Source organism: Anabrus simplex, chromosome 5, assembly GCF_040414725.1.
Source record: "Anabrus simplex isolate iqAnaSimp1 chromosome 5, ASM4041472v1, whole genome shotgun sequence".
NCBI lineage: Eukaryota > Metazoa > Arthropoda > Insecta > Orthoptera > Tettigoniidae > Anabrus > Anabrus simplex.
The window spans coordinates 120,295,946-120,312,310 of record NC_090269.1 but is presented as its reverse complement, the minus strand read 5'-3'; the positions used below and the strand labels follow the sequence as shown (position 1 = coordinate 120,312,310).

General features: G+C 39.2%; 1 protein-coding gene across 1 annotated transcript in view; it reads right to left on the bottom strand.

The window, feature by feature from the left end:
• Positions 1-16,365, bottom strand: part of LOC136873838 (CWF19-like protein 1) — a 131,308-nt gene that overhangs the window by 54,181 nt on the left and 60,762 nt on the right. Inside the window, exons 6-7 of the mRNA XM_067147107.2 lie at positions 5,169-5,385; positions 4,975-5,092 (exon numbers count right to left, since the gene is read on the bottom strand). Of these exons, the coding sequence (XP_067003208.2) occupies positions 4,975-5,092; positions 5,169-5,385 (335 nt within the window). The remainder of the gene's footprint in view (positions 1-4,974; positions 5,093-5,168; positions 5,386-16,365) is intronic.

The window sequence follows — 16,365 nt, the reverse complement described above, 5'->3', positions numbered from 1 at the left end:
GGGAGTCACATATGTCCTTGGACACTCCCAGCACTAAAAGCCATACACCATTTCATTTTTGTGCATTTAGGGAAAAACTAATTTTGGTACAGGAGTATGCACCTCAAACTGGATGTTGTCAAGAGGATAAGAACCAGTTCCTTGATGATTTGAAAAAAAAGTTATTAGTAAAGGGAGAGTAATCATTATAGGATATCTGAATGCACAGATTAGGATAGAACAGATATGAGAATGTAATGGGACCTTGTGGATATGGTAGAAGAAAATATAGAAGATGAACATCTCCTTGACTTCTGTATGAGGAATGGGTTGGTGGTGGAAAACAGTTGGTTCAAGAAGAGACAGAGCCATAAGATAACACGATACAGTTGGAATGGACTACAAAAGACTGTAATTGATTATGTCGTCTCAGATGAAGAAAGGAGCAGAATGGTAACAGATGTCAGAGTAATACCCAGCGAGCGCCTTGACAGTGACCACTGTCTGTTAGTAGCGGACCTGAGAAACTTCTATGTGCCAAAAGTACAGAACAGGAAATGCCAAAAAATCAAAGTATGGGAACTCCAGAAGAAGGATAAGAGAACTGAGTATCAGAACTGGATAAAAACCCTGTTACCAAGAGATGAAAGGAAAAATGGAGAGGCAGAATGGACCAGACTAAGGGACACATTGGTTAAGGAAGCAACTTAAGTTTGTGGAAAGACAAGTATGAAAACAAGGGAGAAGGAAACACCTTGGTGGAATGAAAGAGTGAGAGCAAAATAAGAAACTGCTGTATAATGTTAAGGTAAAAGGAAATATGAATACCATAACAGCACTTCAGATGAAAATGGAAATCTGGTTAGGACACAAAGTGACACGAGAGAAGTCCTGAAGAACCATTTTGACCACCTACCAAATAGACCAGTTCAAAAACAAAATATAGAATCAGAAACCCAAGCCTACATGAGCAGCCTCCCATCACCTGGACAGAAACTGAGACAGCCTTAAAATCTATGCCTAAAAGAAAATCTTCAGGTGCAGATGAAGTGAATGCGGACATGATAAAAGCAGCAGGTATCCAGGGCATACAATGGCTGCACAGAGTACTAAATGCCGTATGGACAGACAACAAAATACCTGCAGATTGGAGCAAGGACGTTATAATTCCCCTGTTTAAGAAAGGCAGCAGATGGAAACCCACCAACTATAAAGTAATAACTCTGCTGCCTAATGGGCTAAAAATTCTAGAGAAGAAAAAGCAGAAAGGAGATTGAGAACCAACACTGAACCACAGTTAGAGGAGGAGCAATGTGGATTCAGAAGTTACAGATCAACAATGGATCTAATTTTTAGCACCTGCATGCTGATGGAAAAGTACTGGAAGAAAGGCAAGAACCTAGGAAACTAGTCACTGTATTCCTGGATATACAAAAGGCCTATGATAGTGTTATACAAGATAAGATCTGGGAGTGCCTGAAGGACTGGTAAGGATAGTGTACAAAGACTGTACTAGCTGTGTACAAATTGGGGAAGGACGATCATCATGGTTTGATACCAAGAGTGGAGTTCATCAAGGAAGTGTGCTATCCCCACTACTGTTAATCACAGTTATGGACAATATAATGAAGAACGTCAAGGTAAAGTTAGGTGAACTGAATGCAGTGGCCTTTGCTGATGATATCATGATTTGGGGTGAAACAGAAGATGAAGTACAGACCAGACTCAATGTATAGAAATTCCAGTTCCAGGAATATAACCTCAACATCAGCAAGACCAAGACAGTGGTGATGGCAGTCAACAGAAATGGGCTTCCAGCAAGTGTAAAACTAGGAGACCACCAGCTAGAGTGTGTGGATAGTTTTTCTTATCTTGGAAGTGTAAACTCCAGTGGTAATTTGGTCAGAAAGGAAATTACAAACAGAGTGCAAAAGGGATCAGAATTCTACCAACAAGAACACTTTTATTAGATGACATGATTCCAAAACAGGCCAAACCAATGATGTTCAACAGCTATTTCATACCAATACTGACCTATGGTATTGAAATGCACCCTCACAGAAAGAGATTCATCAAAACTGCAAGCATCAGAGACGAAATTTCTTAGGTCCACCATCCAGAAGACCAAGGTGGACAAGTTAAGAAATACCAATTTATGGTACATTATTGGACATTATAAATTTTCCAGCTAACTCATTCTTGGTTGCCTGCATTTCGCCCCTATGTGCTAAGTTGGGCTCATCAATTGGTACTTAGCACACCCACCAAGACGCATGGCTAGTGCATACCAAGGAGGCCACTGCATAGGCTACTTGAAGCCACCAGCAGTGCCAATGCACTATGAGAGACTTTGTCTCACTTCCAAAAATTGGTGCCTGCCTGGTCATCAGATAATATATATATTATATAAGTTAAGAAAAGACGAGATGAGGAAAGAAGCCGGAATAAAGACATCCCTATTAGACCGAATCAGAACATCCAGACTACAGCGGTATGGGCATATGATGATGATGGAGTCTACAAGAACAGCCAGAATGAATTTGGAAAAACAGGTGGAGGGGAAAAGACCTGCAGGAAGACATAAAACCCAATGGATGGAAACGATCAAGGTTGATCTAGTTACAAGAGGATGGGCAGTGGATGATGTTCTCCATGACAAGATGTATATGGACAGGAAGAAGTGGAAGAGGCTTATTAACAGTACCCAAGAAACTGGAACTATACAATGATAATGATGATAGTATCATCATCATCATCTGCAGTTTCCAGCCGTTGGCCGGGTCTGCTTGGAACATAATCCTCTCCATCTCCTCTTGTCTTCCCACCACTTCTCCCTAGTCACTCTTGCCCAGTCCTCTCCTCTTCTCTGTACACACTCTACCACTCCTTTTATCCACCTGTCTCTTGGTCATCCTCTTGGCCATTTACCTGTTATCTCCATTTCATGCATCCTCCTCGGTATCCTTTTCTCTGTCATCCTCTTCATGTGTCCATACCATCGAAGTCTAGATGCCTCTATCCTATTCTGTAGTGGCTCTTACTATATCTCAAACCTCCTCATTTCTCATCTTATTCCATCTTGTCACTCCTATCCTGCTTCTCAGAAATTTCATTTCACTTGCCTGTATTCTATTCACAGCTCCCTGCCTCATTATCCAAGTCTCAGCTGTATATGTCAGAGTAGGTATATAGTACACTCTGTATATCACCCTTTTGCTTCTCTGAGGGACATCCTCGCTTCAAACCAGGCTTCTGACACTTTACAGGAATGCTCCTGCTTGTCTTCCACGCTCGATTATTTCCTTATCATTTCTTCCACTTTCCTCTATGATACTTCCTAAGTACTTGAAACTCTCTACCTTCATAAGCTGTTCCCCTCCAAGCATTATCCCTCTCGTAGGTCTCTCCTTCTTTCTAGTTGTGATCACTATCTCGCTCTTTTGTGCATTAAATTTCATTCCATTTTGTTCCACCTCATCTACCCAAGCATCTAACTGTTCCTGGATATCCTCTTCCTTTACTCCCCAGACTAACAGGTCATCTGCAAACATCATCACTTTCATTTTTCCTTTCCCAATTTTCCTTCCATTTTTGTCATTATCTCATCCATTGTTATTACGAAGAGCAAAGGTGACAAAGCACTTCCTTGTTTTAATCCACCTTTTTGCTCAAACCAACCTGTTCTCTCTCCTCCTATTTTCACACAACTGACACTCCCATTGTACATCTCCTTCACTCTTTCTACGGTCTGTTCCTCAACACCTTTCTCAGTAAGGCTTCCCATAACTTGTTTCTACACACACGATCATAAGCTTTCTCAAAGTCCACGAAGGCCATCACAAGGTCCTAACCCCATTCATAATGACGCTCTTGTAGTTGCCTTACTGCTAATATAAGGTCTACTGTGGACCTTCCTGATCTGAAACCATACTGCTCTTAACTTTTCTTCCACCCTCTTTCTGATTCTATTCTCCAAAATCTTCTCAAATACCTTTGCACAGTGGCATATCAATGTGACTCCCCTATAGTTCTTAAACTCTTTTCTATTCCCCTTCTTGAAAATGGGTATGATTACCCCCTTCTTCCAATCTTCAGGGGTCTTCCTTTCCTCCCATACTACTTTCAACACACGATAAAGCCACTGTTTTCCTACCTCTCCTGCTGCCTTCACCATAGTATCATAGTTGCAATATTTTTTGCTATTGTTACATATAATAGTCTATGAACATGTCCGACTCCATGGCTAAATGGTTAGTGCACGTTGGCCTTTGGTTCAAGGGGTCTCGACTGGGTCGGGGATTTTAACTTTCCTTGGTTAATTCTGATGGTTCGGGGGCTGTGTGTGCCAACTGAAGCATCAGAATTCATCCTATAAGTAGGGCCACATTTTCATAGGTGCGTACATGACAACTTGAAAGACCAGCACCCGGCTCTGGAGGCCACACGCCATTATTGTTGTTATTATAACAACATATTTACATGACGGAAAAATATCCACAAACAGTACCAGCATTTTATTATTTTGCTTTCCACCTAGTTTTTGTTGACCGCGTTTTTCGTCTTCCCGCATCGGTTGTCATTTTCAACCTCCTCATTGAAAAACGATGCATCAAGGTTTTACTGTACTACAGCAATAAAAGCACACTGTCATCATCATTATAATCTTATTTCTAAGCAACTCTGATCTGATATTATATCTATATTGTCTCTTCTACACTTGTTCTGGATTTCTTACCATCAAAGAGAGAGAGTGAGAGAGTGCGCGCGCGCGCGCGTGTGTGTGTATCTTATCCTGCTTTCCTCTCAGTCTCACTCCACACACCAAACCTCTTGAAAGAGGATTTATCCTAGATTCGTAATTTTAAATTGCTAGACTGTACATAATAACTAAGACAGGAATTACTTTCAAAGGAAATTAATGCACTTCAAATTAAAAATGATACTGATTAAATAAATTAACACAAAATTAGAAAGTTGAAGTGTTAAAATATACACCTTGGTCAAAAGTAGGCCGCTGTTTCCGATCAGGTCCACCACCTTCTTTCCTTTGTCTTTTACGAGTATTCTCCTCAGTTGGAGGTTTCATATCATAAAAGAACTGTGCAGGCTCCTCCTAGCAAAGAAATAAAACTCAATTATTGCTGTATTTCAGGTAATGTAGTATAAAACTGACTTTTACAATACTCTACCTGTTTGGAATTTTTGCCAATATCCTGCAGCATGCTGCCCGTATATGGAATATATGTTTGATCAGTTGTTGGCTGGTAGAGAATACTTGCTTTCATTCTATCAATAGGATCTATACTAAAAGCATAAAGCCATTTCTCTTTGTTAGGGTTTCCAACCTTGGCCAAAGCAATAAACCGAGTGGCATGTTCAGCTGTGTCACCAGATTTGCTGTGGTTTCTAAAACACACCATTTCATCAAGGATTAGGTAGCAGAACCAGCTGATACCTTTAGTATTTACATACTTTACACTTATATATGCTGAATGAACGAATGACACAGCATTATGATTATATTTGATATGTAGTAGGAAATACAAATTCAGAATTTTGTAATACTGGGCTAGTCATAAGACAGTTAAAGCATTTCAGCTCATTTTATATATTTGTAAAATATCTAAACCTGTAAGGAACTATTATCAAACTCTATTAAGAACATTATATAATTATGTTACTTCATTTCCTTGGGCAGGATAGTATTATCAATACATTAAAAAAATACAACCAAATTTGCAGTAGTTTCAAATATAAATTGCAATTTCAAGCTTCCTTCCTAACAGCCTAGAAGATGGAATAGCAGTATTTGCTCAGTGCAAACCAAATATTAACCATTATGCTTTCAAGATAACGATCTATCGGTACCCTCAATTCCTGCGGAAACTGTCATGGTAACGATCCATAGTTACCGGCCTTTATTTTTTATTATTTCGTCATTCACATGCCAGATAGCAGCATTTTGTACGGAAGAAAGGCTGGTTTACACGGGTAGGGTAGCGAGGCGAGTAGAGTAGAGTAGATTAGTTACGTTACTCTACCACTGTCTGGAGAGTTGACACTCTTATCGTTCATACGGGAGTGGAGTCATGCAGTAGAGTAGAGTAGTAGCACCATGTCAAGACGTAAGCACATCGTAAGGAAGTGTTTAAAGACATTTGCAAACATATTAATGCAGGAGGTTAGTGAAGCTCTTCACTCTCTAATCGAGAGATACCATCGTAACCTCAAAACATGTTTATCTGCCTTTCATCATAATAACCTCTTCTCGTAAACATTTTGAGACACAGTGCCGAACATTGCATGTGTTGTGCTACTCTTCAGAAGATTGCGCCTTACTTCATATAAGTGACTGACCTACTTTTTCTAGATTTTGCTATTTAAAATCGCGCAGTGCTAATCCTCATTACATTGTATTGCTTCTTAAACTGTTTTCGTGAAAGACTCATCCTTTAATTTCTTGTTTTCCTATGCATTGTTTTTGTATTTTTATTTGGCTGATGATGACCCAGATTGGTGGTCAAAACCGGTACAGCTTCTGCTTATAATAAAATAAGAATGTAACACTACATTTCTTATTTACTTGTATTGAATAGGTTGAACTACGTTATTTGTTATTTCAATTTAATTGTTACCTTTAACTCATGTCGCTTCTTTAACATACTGCTTGAGCTTATGTTCTATTATTTTATTGCGTGTTCTGTATATTTCATGTCCACTACAAAGGCGTGGTATGAATACAAGCTAACAATGCGATTGGCCTGTTTCTGTATGTTTTGGTGTTGGAGACACTCCGTCTCTCTATGATGGACCACTTTCTGATTCATATTGCCTGAGCTCGAGAGCAGTTGTTTATTTTGTTATGTGCTGTGTGTTGACGTTCTTACACGTCCCTTTATTCGGCGACCTTACCTCTATGGTCTCTGTGTGAGCATGGGTGGTTCTGACCCTTGGATCCGTGATACCGTTTGTGTCTAGTTTACTTATTAACTGTTCGTTTCTCATTGCTGTCATTGGTTTTCTTGACCTATTTTCTAGTTTAATATGTTTTATTCTTTTCGGGATGGCTTTCCATTTTATCTTAGTTGTTTGGCATGAAACCATGGTAACCGTCCCTTTTCTCTTCGCTTTATTTTATGAGCTCGGTGCACCCTTCCCTCTTCTCCTGTTTTAAGCTCTTTTACTTAATGATCTTGTATTTTCGGGGGACGTGGATTTGGATTGTTGAGAGCTTTATGTCTTACCTTATGAATTGAAAGGGAGAATGTTATGATAAGGTGCTGTTACTCCCTAAACTTATGGTTGTTTAGACCTGATGTGCATAAAAGAAATACTTTGTACCCACCTAAATTTATGTTCTTCATTTAATGATGGTAGATGCCAAGCCCCTGTACCTAACTTTTCATCATGTCTTTTATCAAGGTAAGCGAGTGTGAAGGTGTGATAAACTGTGAATCTTTTGTATTTTGATTATGGGCCAGGTATGATTAATATAATCTATTTGATTTTGGCCCCTTTGTTTTGCCTATGTGATCTTTTTGTTTCTCTTCATAATTTATGTTCTTGCCCCTATTTCTGTTATATTTTTATTTCTTTGCGTCTCTTATATGTGTGTTATCTGTAAGAGACCCGGGTCCAGTTCCTGGCAGTCTTTGCTAGTTTTGACCAAATCCACCACACTGGGTCTTTGTCGTGATCTTAGTGTCAGTTCAGCTCCTAACTGAGACAGTACGGAAAACGTAGGCATTTGTAATTGAATCGGTGAGTCGAAAAGGGTACACATTCCAAAATCCTTATTTTTCAGGAGAAAGGAAAAACTGCTTTGTAGCTAAAAGAAAGGTTTGATCAAAAAAGTTTCTACTATGCATTTATACATCATGTGTCTGCTTATTCAACTACAAAGTATGAAAATCATATTACGTACAGTTTTCAAGTTATACCCTTTTTTATGTCAAGGAATATGTTCCTTTTTATACTCAAATTTGAGAAAGATCTTTGTAGAGGCAATAATGTATAATAAACTCGCAATTTCAAAAGTCCATTAAGCAGTAACACATTATTACACAAAAATACACCCAACCACCAGTTCTTTTAAAGTTTTTCATGTTCATTCCGTCTCTTTAAAGTGTGTTACTCTACGAAGATGTCTAGCCTCCATAACCTCTAAATAGTGTATGTCTTCTATGTTTAAAATATTGTGAAGATCATCAACGTTATCGTCCATTTTTTCAATGTGTGTTCAATGTTAAACTGATAAGTCGAATATTTCACCATGATTATATTACTGCAGACAGTAAATACCACGAAAATAAACTGCTCACTCGTTTCTTTTTCCGCTACTCGCTGCTATACAATGCTTATACAAGGGGCCTGGTCTGTAAAAGCAATTCAATGAATAACTATAACAGATGTATACACAGGAGGCTTATCCACGATTTATTAGTAACGAATTTCACATAAACGGTGTATAAACCTTCTATAAAAGTTATACACTGCTTATTAGCAAGACAGTATAAGTTAACAAACTTTCATGTTGATATCTTTATTGGAGTGCCTTCCATGTCATTTAAAAAAAAGTGTGTCCATAGTTGGGTAAATATGGCTGACAATTTTCATACATCCATCAACTGAGAGCTTGAAAGCAAAAGGGTTAAATTAGCTTTTACAAAATTTTGAATTAAGTTTTTATTTTCCCTGCTCGAGATAGTTTGTGGATGGATTCATTCAAAGGTTGCATACACACAGAGAGATCTGGAAATAGTGGTCACAATAGCCTTCAAATGTCCAAATCAGTCTTATTGTATATTTATTGTATCACTTATCTTAATCACAGGCACAAGCTAACATTTCACCAGACAGCTTGACACTAATGCATGCTGTGATAACTGACTCTTTATGATCTACTTTGCAAATTCAAACTCCACTTCTCTATTGCATTGTTTGTGAACATTTTGAAATATGATTATGAAGTATTCATATTTTAAATAAATCATTCCAGAATATATTACACACAACTATAAGTATTATGAAACAGGGGACTCAAACATCATTAGCGGCAATTAGACCTCCCCACTTTGTAAAGAAAACATATTTTTATTCCATTTTACCTGGTGAAACTAGGAATTATAGGAATTTTTAAAAAACAATTTGTACAAGCCCTGTTGTCCTATCAGCTAATTCTTTCCTTTATTTTTCTCTAATTATTAACAAAATTATTTGCAGAAATACGCACAAAATCTTGTTTGTCGCATCTAACCGATTTGCATAGCACCTCAGCAAGTAGTGGGAGGCTTTGCATGTGCTGTGAGGAAGGGTAGCAGAGGTACATTTTTTTGCCAAGGTCATGGACAGGGAGGAATGGTTCACCCGCTTGCCAAGTGCATTCGTCTGTCCGGCAGTGTCTGTTAGTTTCTTAGTGTGAAGTCGAATACTAAATGATTTTTAATTGTATAATCATGTCGTACTTCTGTTTAATTGTAATAATTGTAATACATGTGTAATATTGTTCCTTTGGTGAAAAATCTCTAAAATAAAAAAATAAAAAATTCTGCACTGTCAACCTTCACCTCTCTGTCAAAATTCGATCGGAGAGCATAGAAAACATTTTTTCCAGTTTTGATGCATATACACCCTCCGCACCTTATATCCGACTTCTTGTTGTCTGTACATATTTTTGCCACCCTCACTTCTTATTCTCAATTGCCATTACCGATAAACCCTTAGACTTAACAAAAAAATGATATTTTACAACCAACTCCATTGTTACAGTTCTGGTATTAGCGGGATTACCAAGTGTTTGGCTATAGGGTACAGGTTGTAGAGCTGTAAGCTTATGTTTGGCAGATGGTGGGTTCAAACCTCACTGCCCGATGGTGGTATTTAGTCCTTGGCCATTTTCATACCAGGCAGATTCCACAGTATACCGGTACATTAAATAAATCTGCAACTGCTACCTTCCCAGCCTAGCACTTTACTATCCTAATAAAAAAAAAATAATAATAAAAAAAAAAAAAAAAAAAAAAAAATTAGAGCAGTGTTAAACAAACAAGGCAAAAAACTTAGGGTATTACTATCATTATTTTTACCTCCGTATTCCATTCAGTTATTAATTCAAGTAGAATTAATTACCTGTTCTTCACCGAAGGTTTTCCGTCCATTGCAACACACAAAAATCCAGGACAAGAGATATGAATACTATTAAGAATAAAAAAATAACTATTACAGCACCCAGCAATCTATCAAAGCTACCAAGCATCATAAAAATTATACTCACAGAAGTCCACGAACTACTGTTCTGAAATGTTGCCCAGCTTTAGTGTTTTTACCACTTACAGGTTAAATTTCTAAATAGGTTTCTTAGTTTAAACTTAGGGCTAGGAGGAACCACTCACTCCACTCACTCTGTAGGCTTCTGAGGAACGTGAAGTCCCTGTGCCGATCTCACAATCCTCTTCCATCCTTTTCGATCTTGAGCCTGCTCTTCCCAGTTATCGATATGGAGGGTCCGGCATACCTAGTTGATCTTCTTCTTCCAGGTGCTTCGGGTCTTCCTGAAGGTCTTTTCCCAGTAAGAGATCCCTTGTATAGATCTACTGGTGCTCTGTTACCCTGTATCCTCAGTACATGTCCAGCCTAGCGCAGTCTGTTGGATTCTATCACATCCATTACAGTGTGTTGTTGAGAGGGTGTAAATTTCATAATTAGATCTTTTCTTCCAGCTTTGAGCGACAGGATCAAACCATGGGCCAAACATTTTTCTATAAACTTTATTCCCAAAGACTTGCAACTGCTGCTGCTTTTTCTTGGTTATAATCCATGTCTTGGAGCCATACATAAGTACTGGTCAAATGATTGTATTGTAGATAGTCATTTTTGCACTCCTTGTTAAAAACTTGGAACCTAATATACGGCTCATAGAGTAAAATGCCTTATTTTCATTCTTAATTCTAGCTCTTCAATGAATTCCAATCTCATTAGTTAGATGTTTTTTTTTTTTTTTCATTTTATATATACGGTATAATCCCGAATACCATCCGCCACCGAATAAGACCCGCACCCTAAATTTGAGATGGTAAAATATGGAAAGAAAAAAAAAAAAAATCAAAAAACTTACATACCTATTTAATTTTCTTCAAATATACCACAAATATAAATTCAAACAGCTTACAATTAATAAAATCATCACAAAAATCATAAATAAAATTGGTCCAATACTCAGATCATTCACAATTCACAGCTGTCATCTGAAGTTTCACCATAGAAACTTTTGTCGCTGGCATCTTTCCACAAACAGTCGTCCTCAGTACCGTCCACTGAATTTGAAATTCCACATTTCTTAAAGCTTTTGGACACTAGATCGTTGGGAATACGTGCCCATGCGGTCTTGATCCAGCTGCATATTAGTCTCACTTCAGGCCTCTTCACTCGTCCCGTTGGTCTTAACGCATGATCACCATCAGACATCCATTCGGTGTACAACTGTTTCATTGTAGTTTTGAAAGGCCGGTTCATGCACACATCCAACGGCTATAGAATAGAAGTGAGTCCTCCAGGAATTATCGCAAGATCAGTTTTTTTTCCTTTCCACATCATATCTTTTACGGCGTCGGTTGTATGTCCTCGGTAACTGACCAACACAAACATGTTTCATTTTTGTAACAAAGCTCCTGGGCAACGTTGCCAAACGCACTTCACCCAGTCCTCAACTAACGCACTGTCCATCCAGCCGGACTCACGTGTTCTAACACTAACACCGGATGGCAAGTTTCCTTTCGGAAGTGTTTTCCTTTTCAGAACCACATATGCAGGGAGTTTGGTTCCATCCACTAATACACACAACATTACCGTGCATCGTTGCTTTTCGTTACCACCTGTTCTGATGGTTACACATTTAGAACCCATCGTATCCACTGTATTTTTCAACGGCATTTCAAAATAGACAGGTGTCTGGTCAGCATTCCCAATTTGCGACCACAAATAAGAATTTTGCTTCTTCAAATGAATAATGTGACGCTGAAAGACTGTTCATTTTTATTCATACGCCGCAGGGAGACGTAGTGAAACAGGTGTACGTCTCCGAATGCACAATCCCTTTCTCCGATAAAAGTTTCGGATCCATCTGCGGCTTGCAGTAAAACCCCGTGTTTTGAGTTCTTTTGAGAACTCCAGTGCTTTTAATTGACACGTTTCATTAGAAACACCATATCCTAACTCACGTTTTTCTATCACAAATCTGTGGAGTCATTCTTCAAAGGAAATATTGCACTCCGCCCATGGAACGCTCTGCGATCACCGTTACTTTTTAGAAGTTTTTCCTTCTTCTTTCGCCAATCACAAATACACGATTCATCAATATCATACTTTCTGCCAACGCCACAATTTCCATATATTTCAGCTTCGCCTACAACTTTAAGATTCTCACGCACAGTAAATGACCGCAGATGCAGTTTTGAATCCATCGCTTACTATTGAGACAGCACTTTCATGGGACAAATACGGAACTCGAATGTGAGCGAGGTAGACTTCCATAACCAACAGTGTCGACTCTCACAAAGTACGATATCCCGCGAGATCAGCTATTCGCGCACCCAGCATGCCAGCAACACTTGTGAAACAAATGACGATCGAGCATCTGCAGCAGTGCCATTCATTTTTTTTTTTTTTTTTCTAGTTGCTTTACGTCGCACTGACTTAGATAGGTCTTATGGCGACGATGGGACAGGATAGGGCTAGGAGTGGGAAGGAATCGGCCGTGGCCTTAATTAAGGTACAGCCCCAGCATTTGCCTGGTGTGAAAATGGGAAACCACGGAAAACCATTTTCAGGGCTGCCGATAGTGGGGTTCGAACCTACTATCTCCCGAATACTGGATACTGGCCGCAATTAAGCGACTGCAGCTATCGAGCTCGGTCCTTTCATATTTACCCATATTCTTTGATTTACCCTATTTCATTACCTTACATTTTGCTTTTACATGCCACTGTAACCATATTGAGAAAAAAATCGATCTTGTTTTCTAGAACGCAACTAAAACACAATAAGACCTGAATGCCCGTTTACATGTGGTATACTGAGTACGTAGCCATATTCAAATCTATTTCAATACTCCATGTAAACGAAGTAAATATTTACAAAGGGAAGGAAATAAAAAGATACCCTTGAAAATCCAGGAGCATGTATACAATTGTTTCAATACATAGATATATATAACAGAGTGTTAAAAAAGAAGAGGTGGTGTTATATAACAAAGCAGTTATGGGCAAGCTCAAATGCCACTTGAACACACAAAGTGAATGCATAAAAATTTGCGGCAGATAACGCAACGACAGTAAGCTTAGTGAGAAGAGACAAAGCATAGAAGGATGACTCACATGGATTTGTCCAAATGTAGAACTTTACTATCTTTTTCACTAGTAGTTTAGCACCACAGTTAACACATCAAAAGATTTCTGGCAATGTAAGGATGGGAAAGGGTTAAGATTGGGAAGGAAGCAGCTGTTGCCTTACGTAAGATACAGTCAAAGCATTCACCGGGTGTAAAAATGGGAAACAGCAGAAAACCATCTTCAGGGCTGTTGTTGAGTGTGGGATTTGAACCCACTATCTCCCAAATGCAAGCTCACAGCTATGCGACACTAACCGTATGGCCAACTCATTCGCAACTTTATTTTCTTCCAAATATTAAACATTAAATATAATTATACAAGAACGAGATCAAGAACAAAGATTATTATCATCATGATTATTATTATTATTATTATTATTATTAAGAACAATAATAATAAGTAAACCACATTTCCTTTAGCACCAGAGAAAAAAACACAAACTTAAAACTGGTAATTTCTGTTTCATAAGTGTAACCATATCTGATTATTTAATAAACTTTCTCCAGCTATTCACTGTTATTTTTGGGGTGGCTGGAGCCACCCTGGCTCATTTTTTATTCTTAATGGGGGTTTAATGCCGGATGCCCTTCCAGATGCCACGTGAATTTTTATATCAAAATCTCAACCCAAAATCAACTGGGATTTGAACCTCAGCCTTCTGGGTGAGTAGTCAGCAGCTAAGCCACTAAGCTTATCATACGCACAATTTTTCTTCTTTGTCGTTGGGTCTACTGAGGGCCAAGGGGTTCGTTCTTCTCGTCTCTTGGGCTTGCTTTTTTCTCCTCTTCCAGTACTCCTTCATTGTCTGGCTGTGAGCCATCTTTCTTTCCTTCGTCCATGTAGGTCTGCTGGTTCCTATGTTCTTCCTACTAGTAAGTGACATTGGAAATATTCACCGCTAGATGGCTTGCCAAGACTGTGGGTGGTCATGTATGGACTCGTGCGGAATCCCCAGTTGTTCCAGATCCGACTTGACTGAAGAGATCCATTTGTTCCTGGATGCCTTCCCTCAACCTGCCACAGCGAAGATCCAGCTGGTAAGTCTGCAAGGGTTCGTGCAGCTTAGGTGCCCACAGAAAATGAGGCGCCTTTTTCTCATACACATGACTATGTCTTCCTGATGTTCGTATAGCTCATCGTTTTACCGGGTTCTGTAGGTGCTACCCTCTTTTCTTACGGGTCCCAGTTTTCTCCTCAGGATCTTCCTTTCCTTGAGTTCTAGTTTCTGGTCATCACGATACACTCAGAGGCGAAGAGAAGAGACTTTTTTTTTTTACTACTGCATTATAGTGCCTGAGTTTGAAGTTCTTGGAGTGGTACTTTGATCCGTAGATGCTTTTGCAGGAGTGGTAGGCCCTCTCAAAACTTGGTGCACCCCGGTTGTCTATGGCTAGGTTCTCACTCTGGTTTGCTAAGATCCACTCTCCTAGGTATATGACTGCCAATACCTTTCTGATGGTGATGTCTTCTACTGGTATTGTTGAAGGGGCTTCCTTGATATTGGTCAAGAATTCAGTCATCCTGATGCTGATCTTCAAGTCAGCCCTAGCTGCTACAATGTGAAGGCTCTGTAGGTAGTGGGTAGTCTCCTCTATACTGTTAGAATGATGATGTCGTTGGCAAAGGCTAGGCATGAGACATTAAGGTGGTCTTTCTTGTACCCTAGCTTCAGTCCTGCTCCTGGTGGTAATGTTGCCATTCATTTCTTATGATCTTCTCGAGGCGAGGATGCAGCTGAAGAGAATGAAAGAGAGTCCTTCTCCCTGTCTATCTCCTGTCCTGATTGGGAAGCTCTCAGCGAGTTCACTTCTGAACTTGACCTTAGAAGTGGTGTCCTTCAAGGAGGCCTAGACTAATTTTAAGGTCTTCTCATCAAGGCCAAGTTCCTGCAGGATGAAGAAAAGGATATCTCTGTGCACTGAATCGTATGCTTTCTGGAAATCTTCTCAGACAATTAACCACAGATGTCCTCTTCGTCAGAACAGTATGGATTGGAGAATCAGTCCAGGTTTCTGTTGAGAGTTGTTTGAGTGGCTGTTGTGGAAAGTGTTTGGGAAGACTGGGGATTAGTGTGGCTGGCTTAGGTAGGGTGATGAGACCTGCCAGAGGTGGACTAGCTTGCTCATGAAGAAATGATGCTGGGTGAGGTAGAGGGATACCTGCTCTAAGAGCATCCATAAAAAGTGTGTTCAGTTTACTGAGATGTCATGCATGTAGTGTTATGGAGAATATCGTGGTTGGTCTTGTGGATTATGCTGGAAATGGATGTTATGTTTTCAACTGAGATAAGGAGTGTAATTCTGATGAATGAGAGAAGACGAGTGAGATGGTGGTGCATTATAGCAGTCTCTTGTGTAAAATGAGTTTGGTGAAGTTTATGGAAATCTAGTAGCAGAAAGCAAGAATGGGTTGTCATATGGCAGGTGGGAAAGCAGAAAGAGGAAATTTAAAATTTAGTCGTGGAGGATAGAGGCCAGGATGTAAACATGAATCCAGAAACAGAGTGTGATCTCATAATTTTTAGAGTTTGAAAGCAGGGTATGAAGTCTGTTTAAGATAGAATTTGAGTCATACTGGAAGTAATGGATAAAAATGTGTAGGAAGAAATGGGAGGATCTGAAGTGTAAAACAGACAGGAATGATAAGAAAGTCGGAGGCGACCAGGAGAATCAGAAAATACGGAGAAGAGAAAGAGATTATGGTAAGTGGTTACGAATGAATGACGCGATCGCATAGTAGTCTGTGAAATGGGCGGGAATGACTGGTGAGGGATGAACAACAGAATTGTGGATGTGGAAATAGTAGTGCAAGACAGGGAAGCAATGAAAACAGTAACAGTGAGGTAAAGAATTGTTGGTCTGGAGAAAACATGTTCGGTCCACGCAGTGAGAAGAAGTGAGTTGACGACCGCAGATATAAGAGAGGTTGAAACTGTAAAATGATTAAGGAAAATTAAAGAAAATGGTAGGCACAGGAGATGAAAGTACACAGAACAATATCT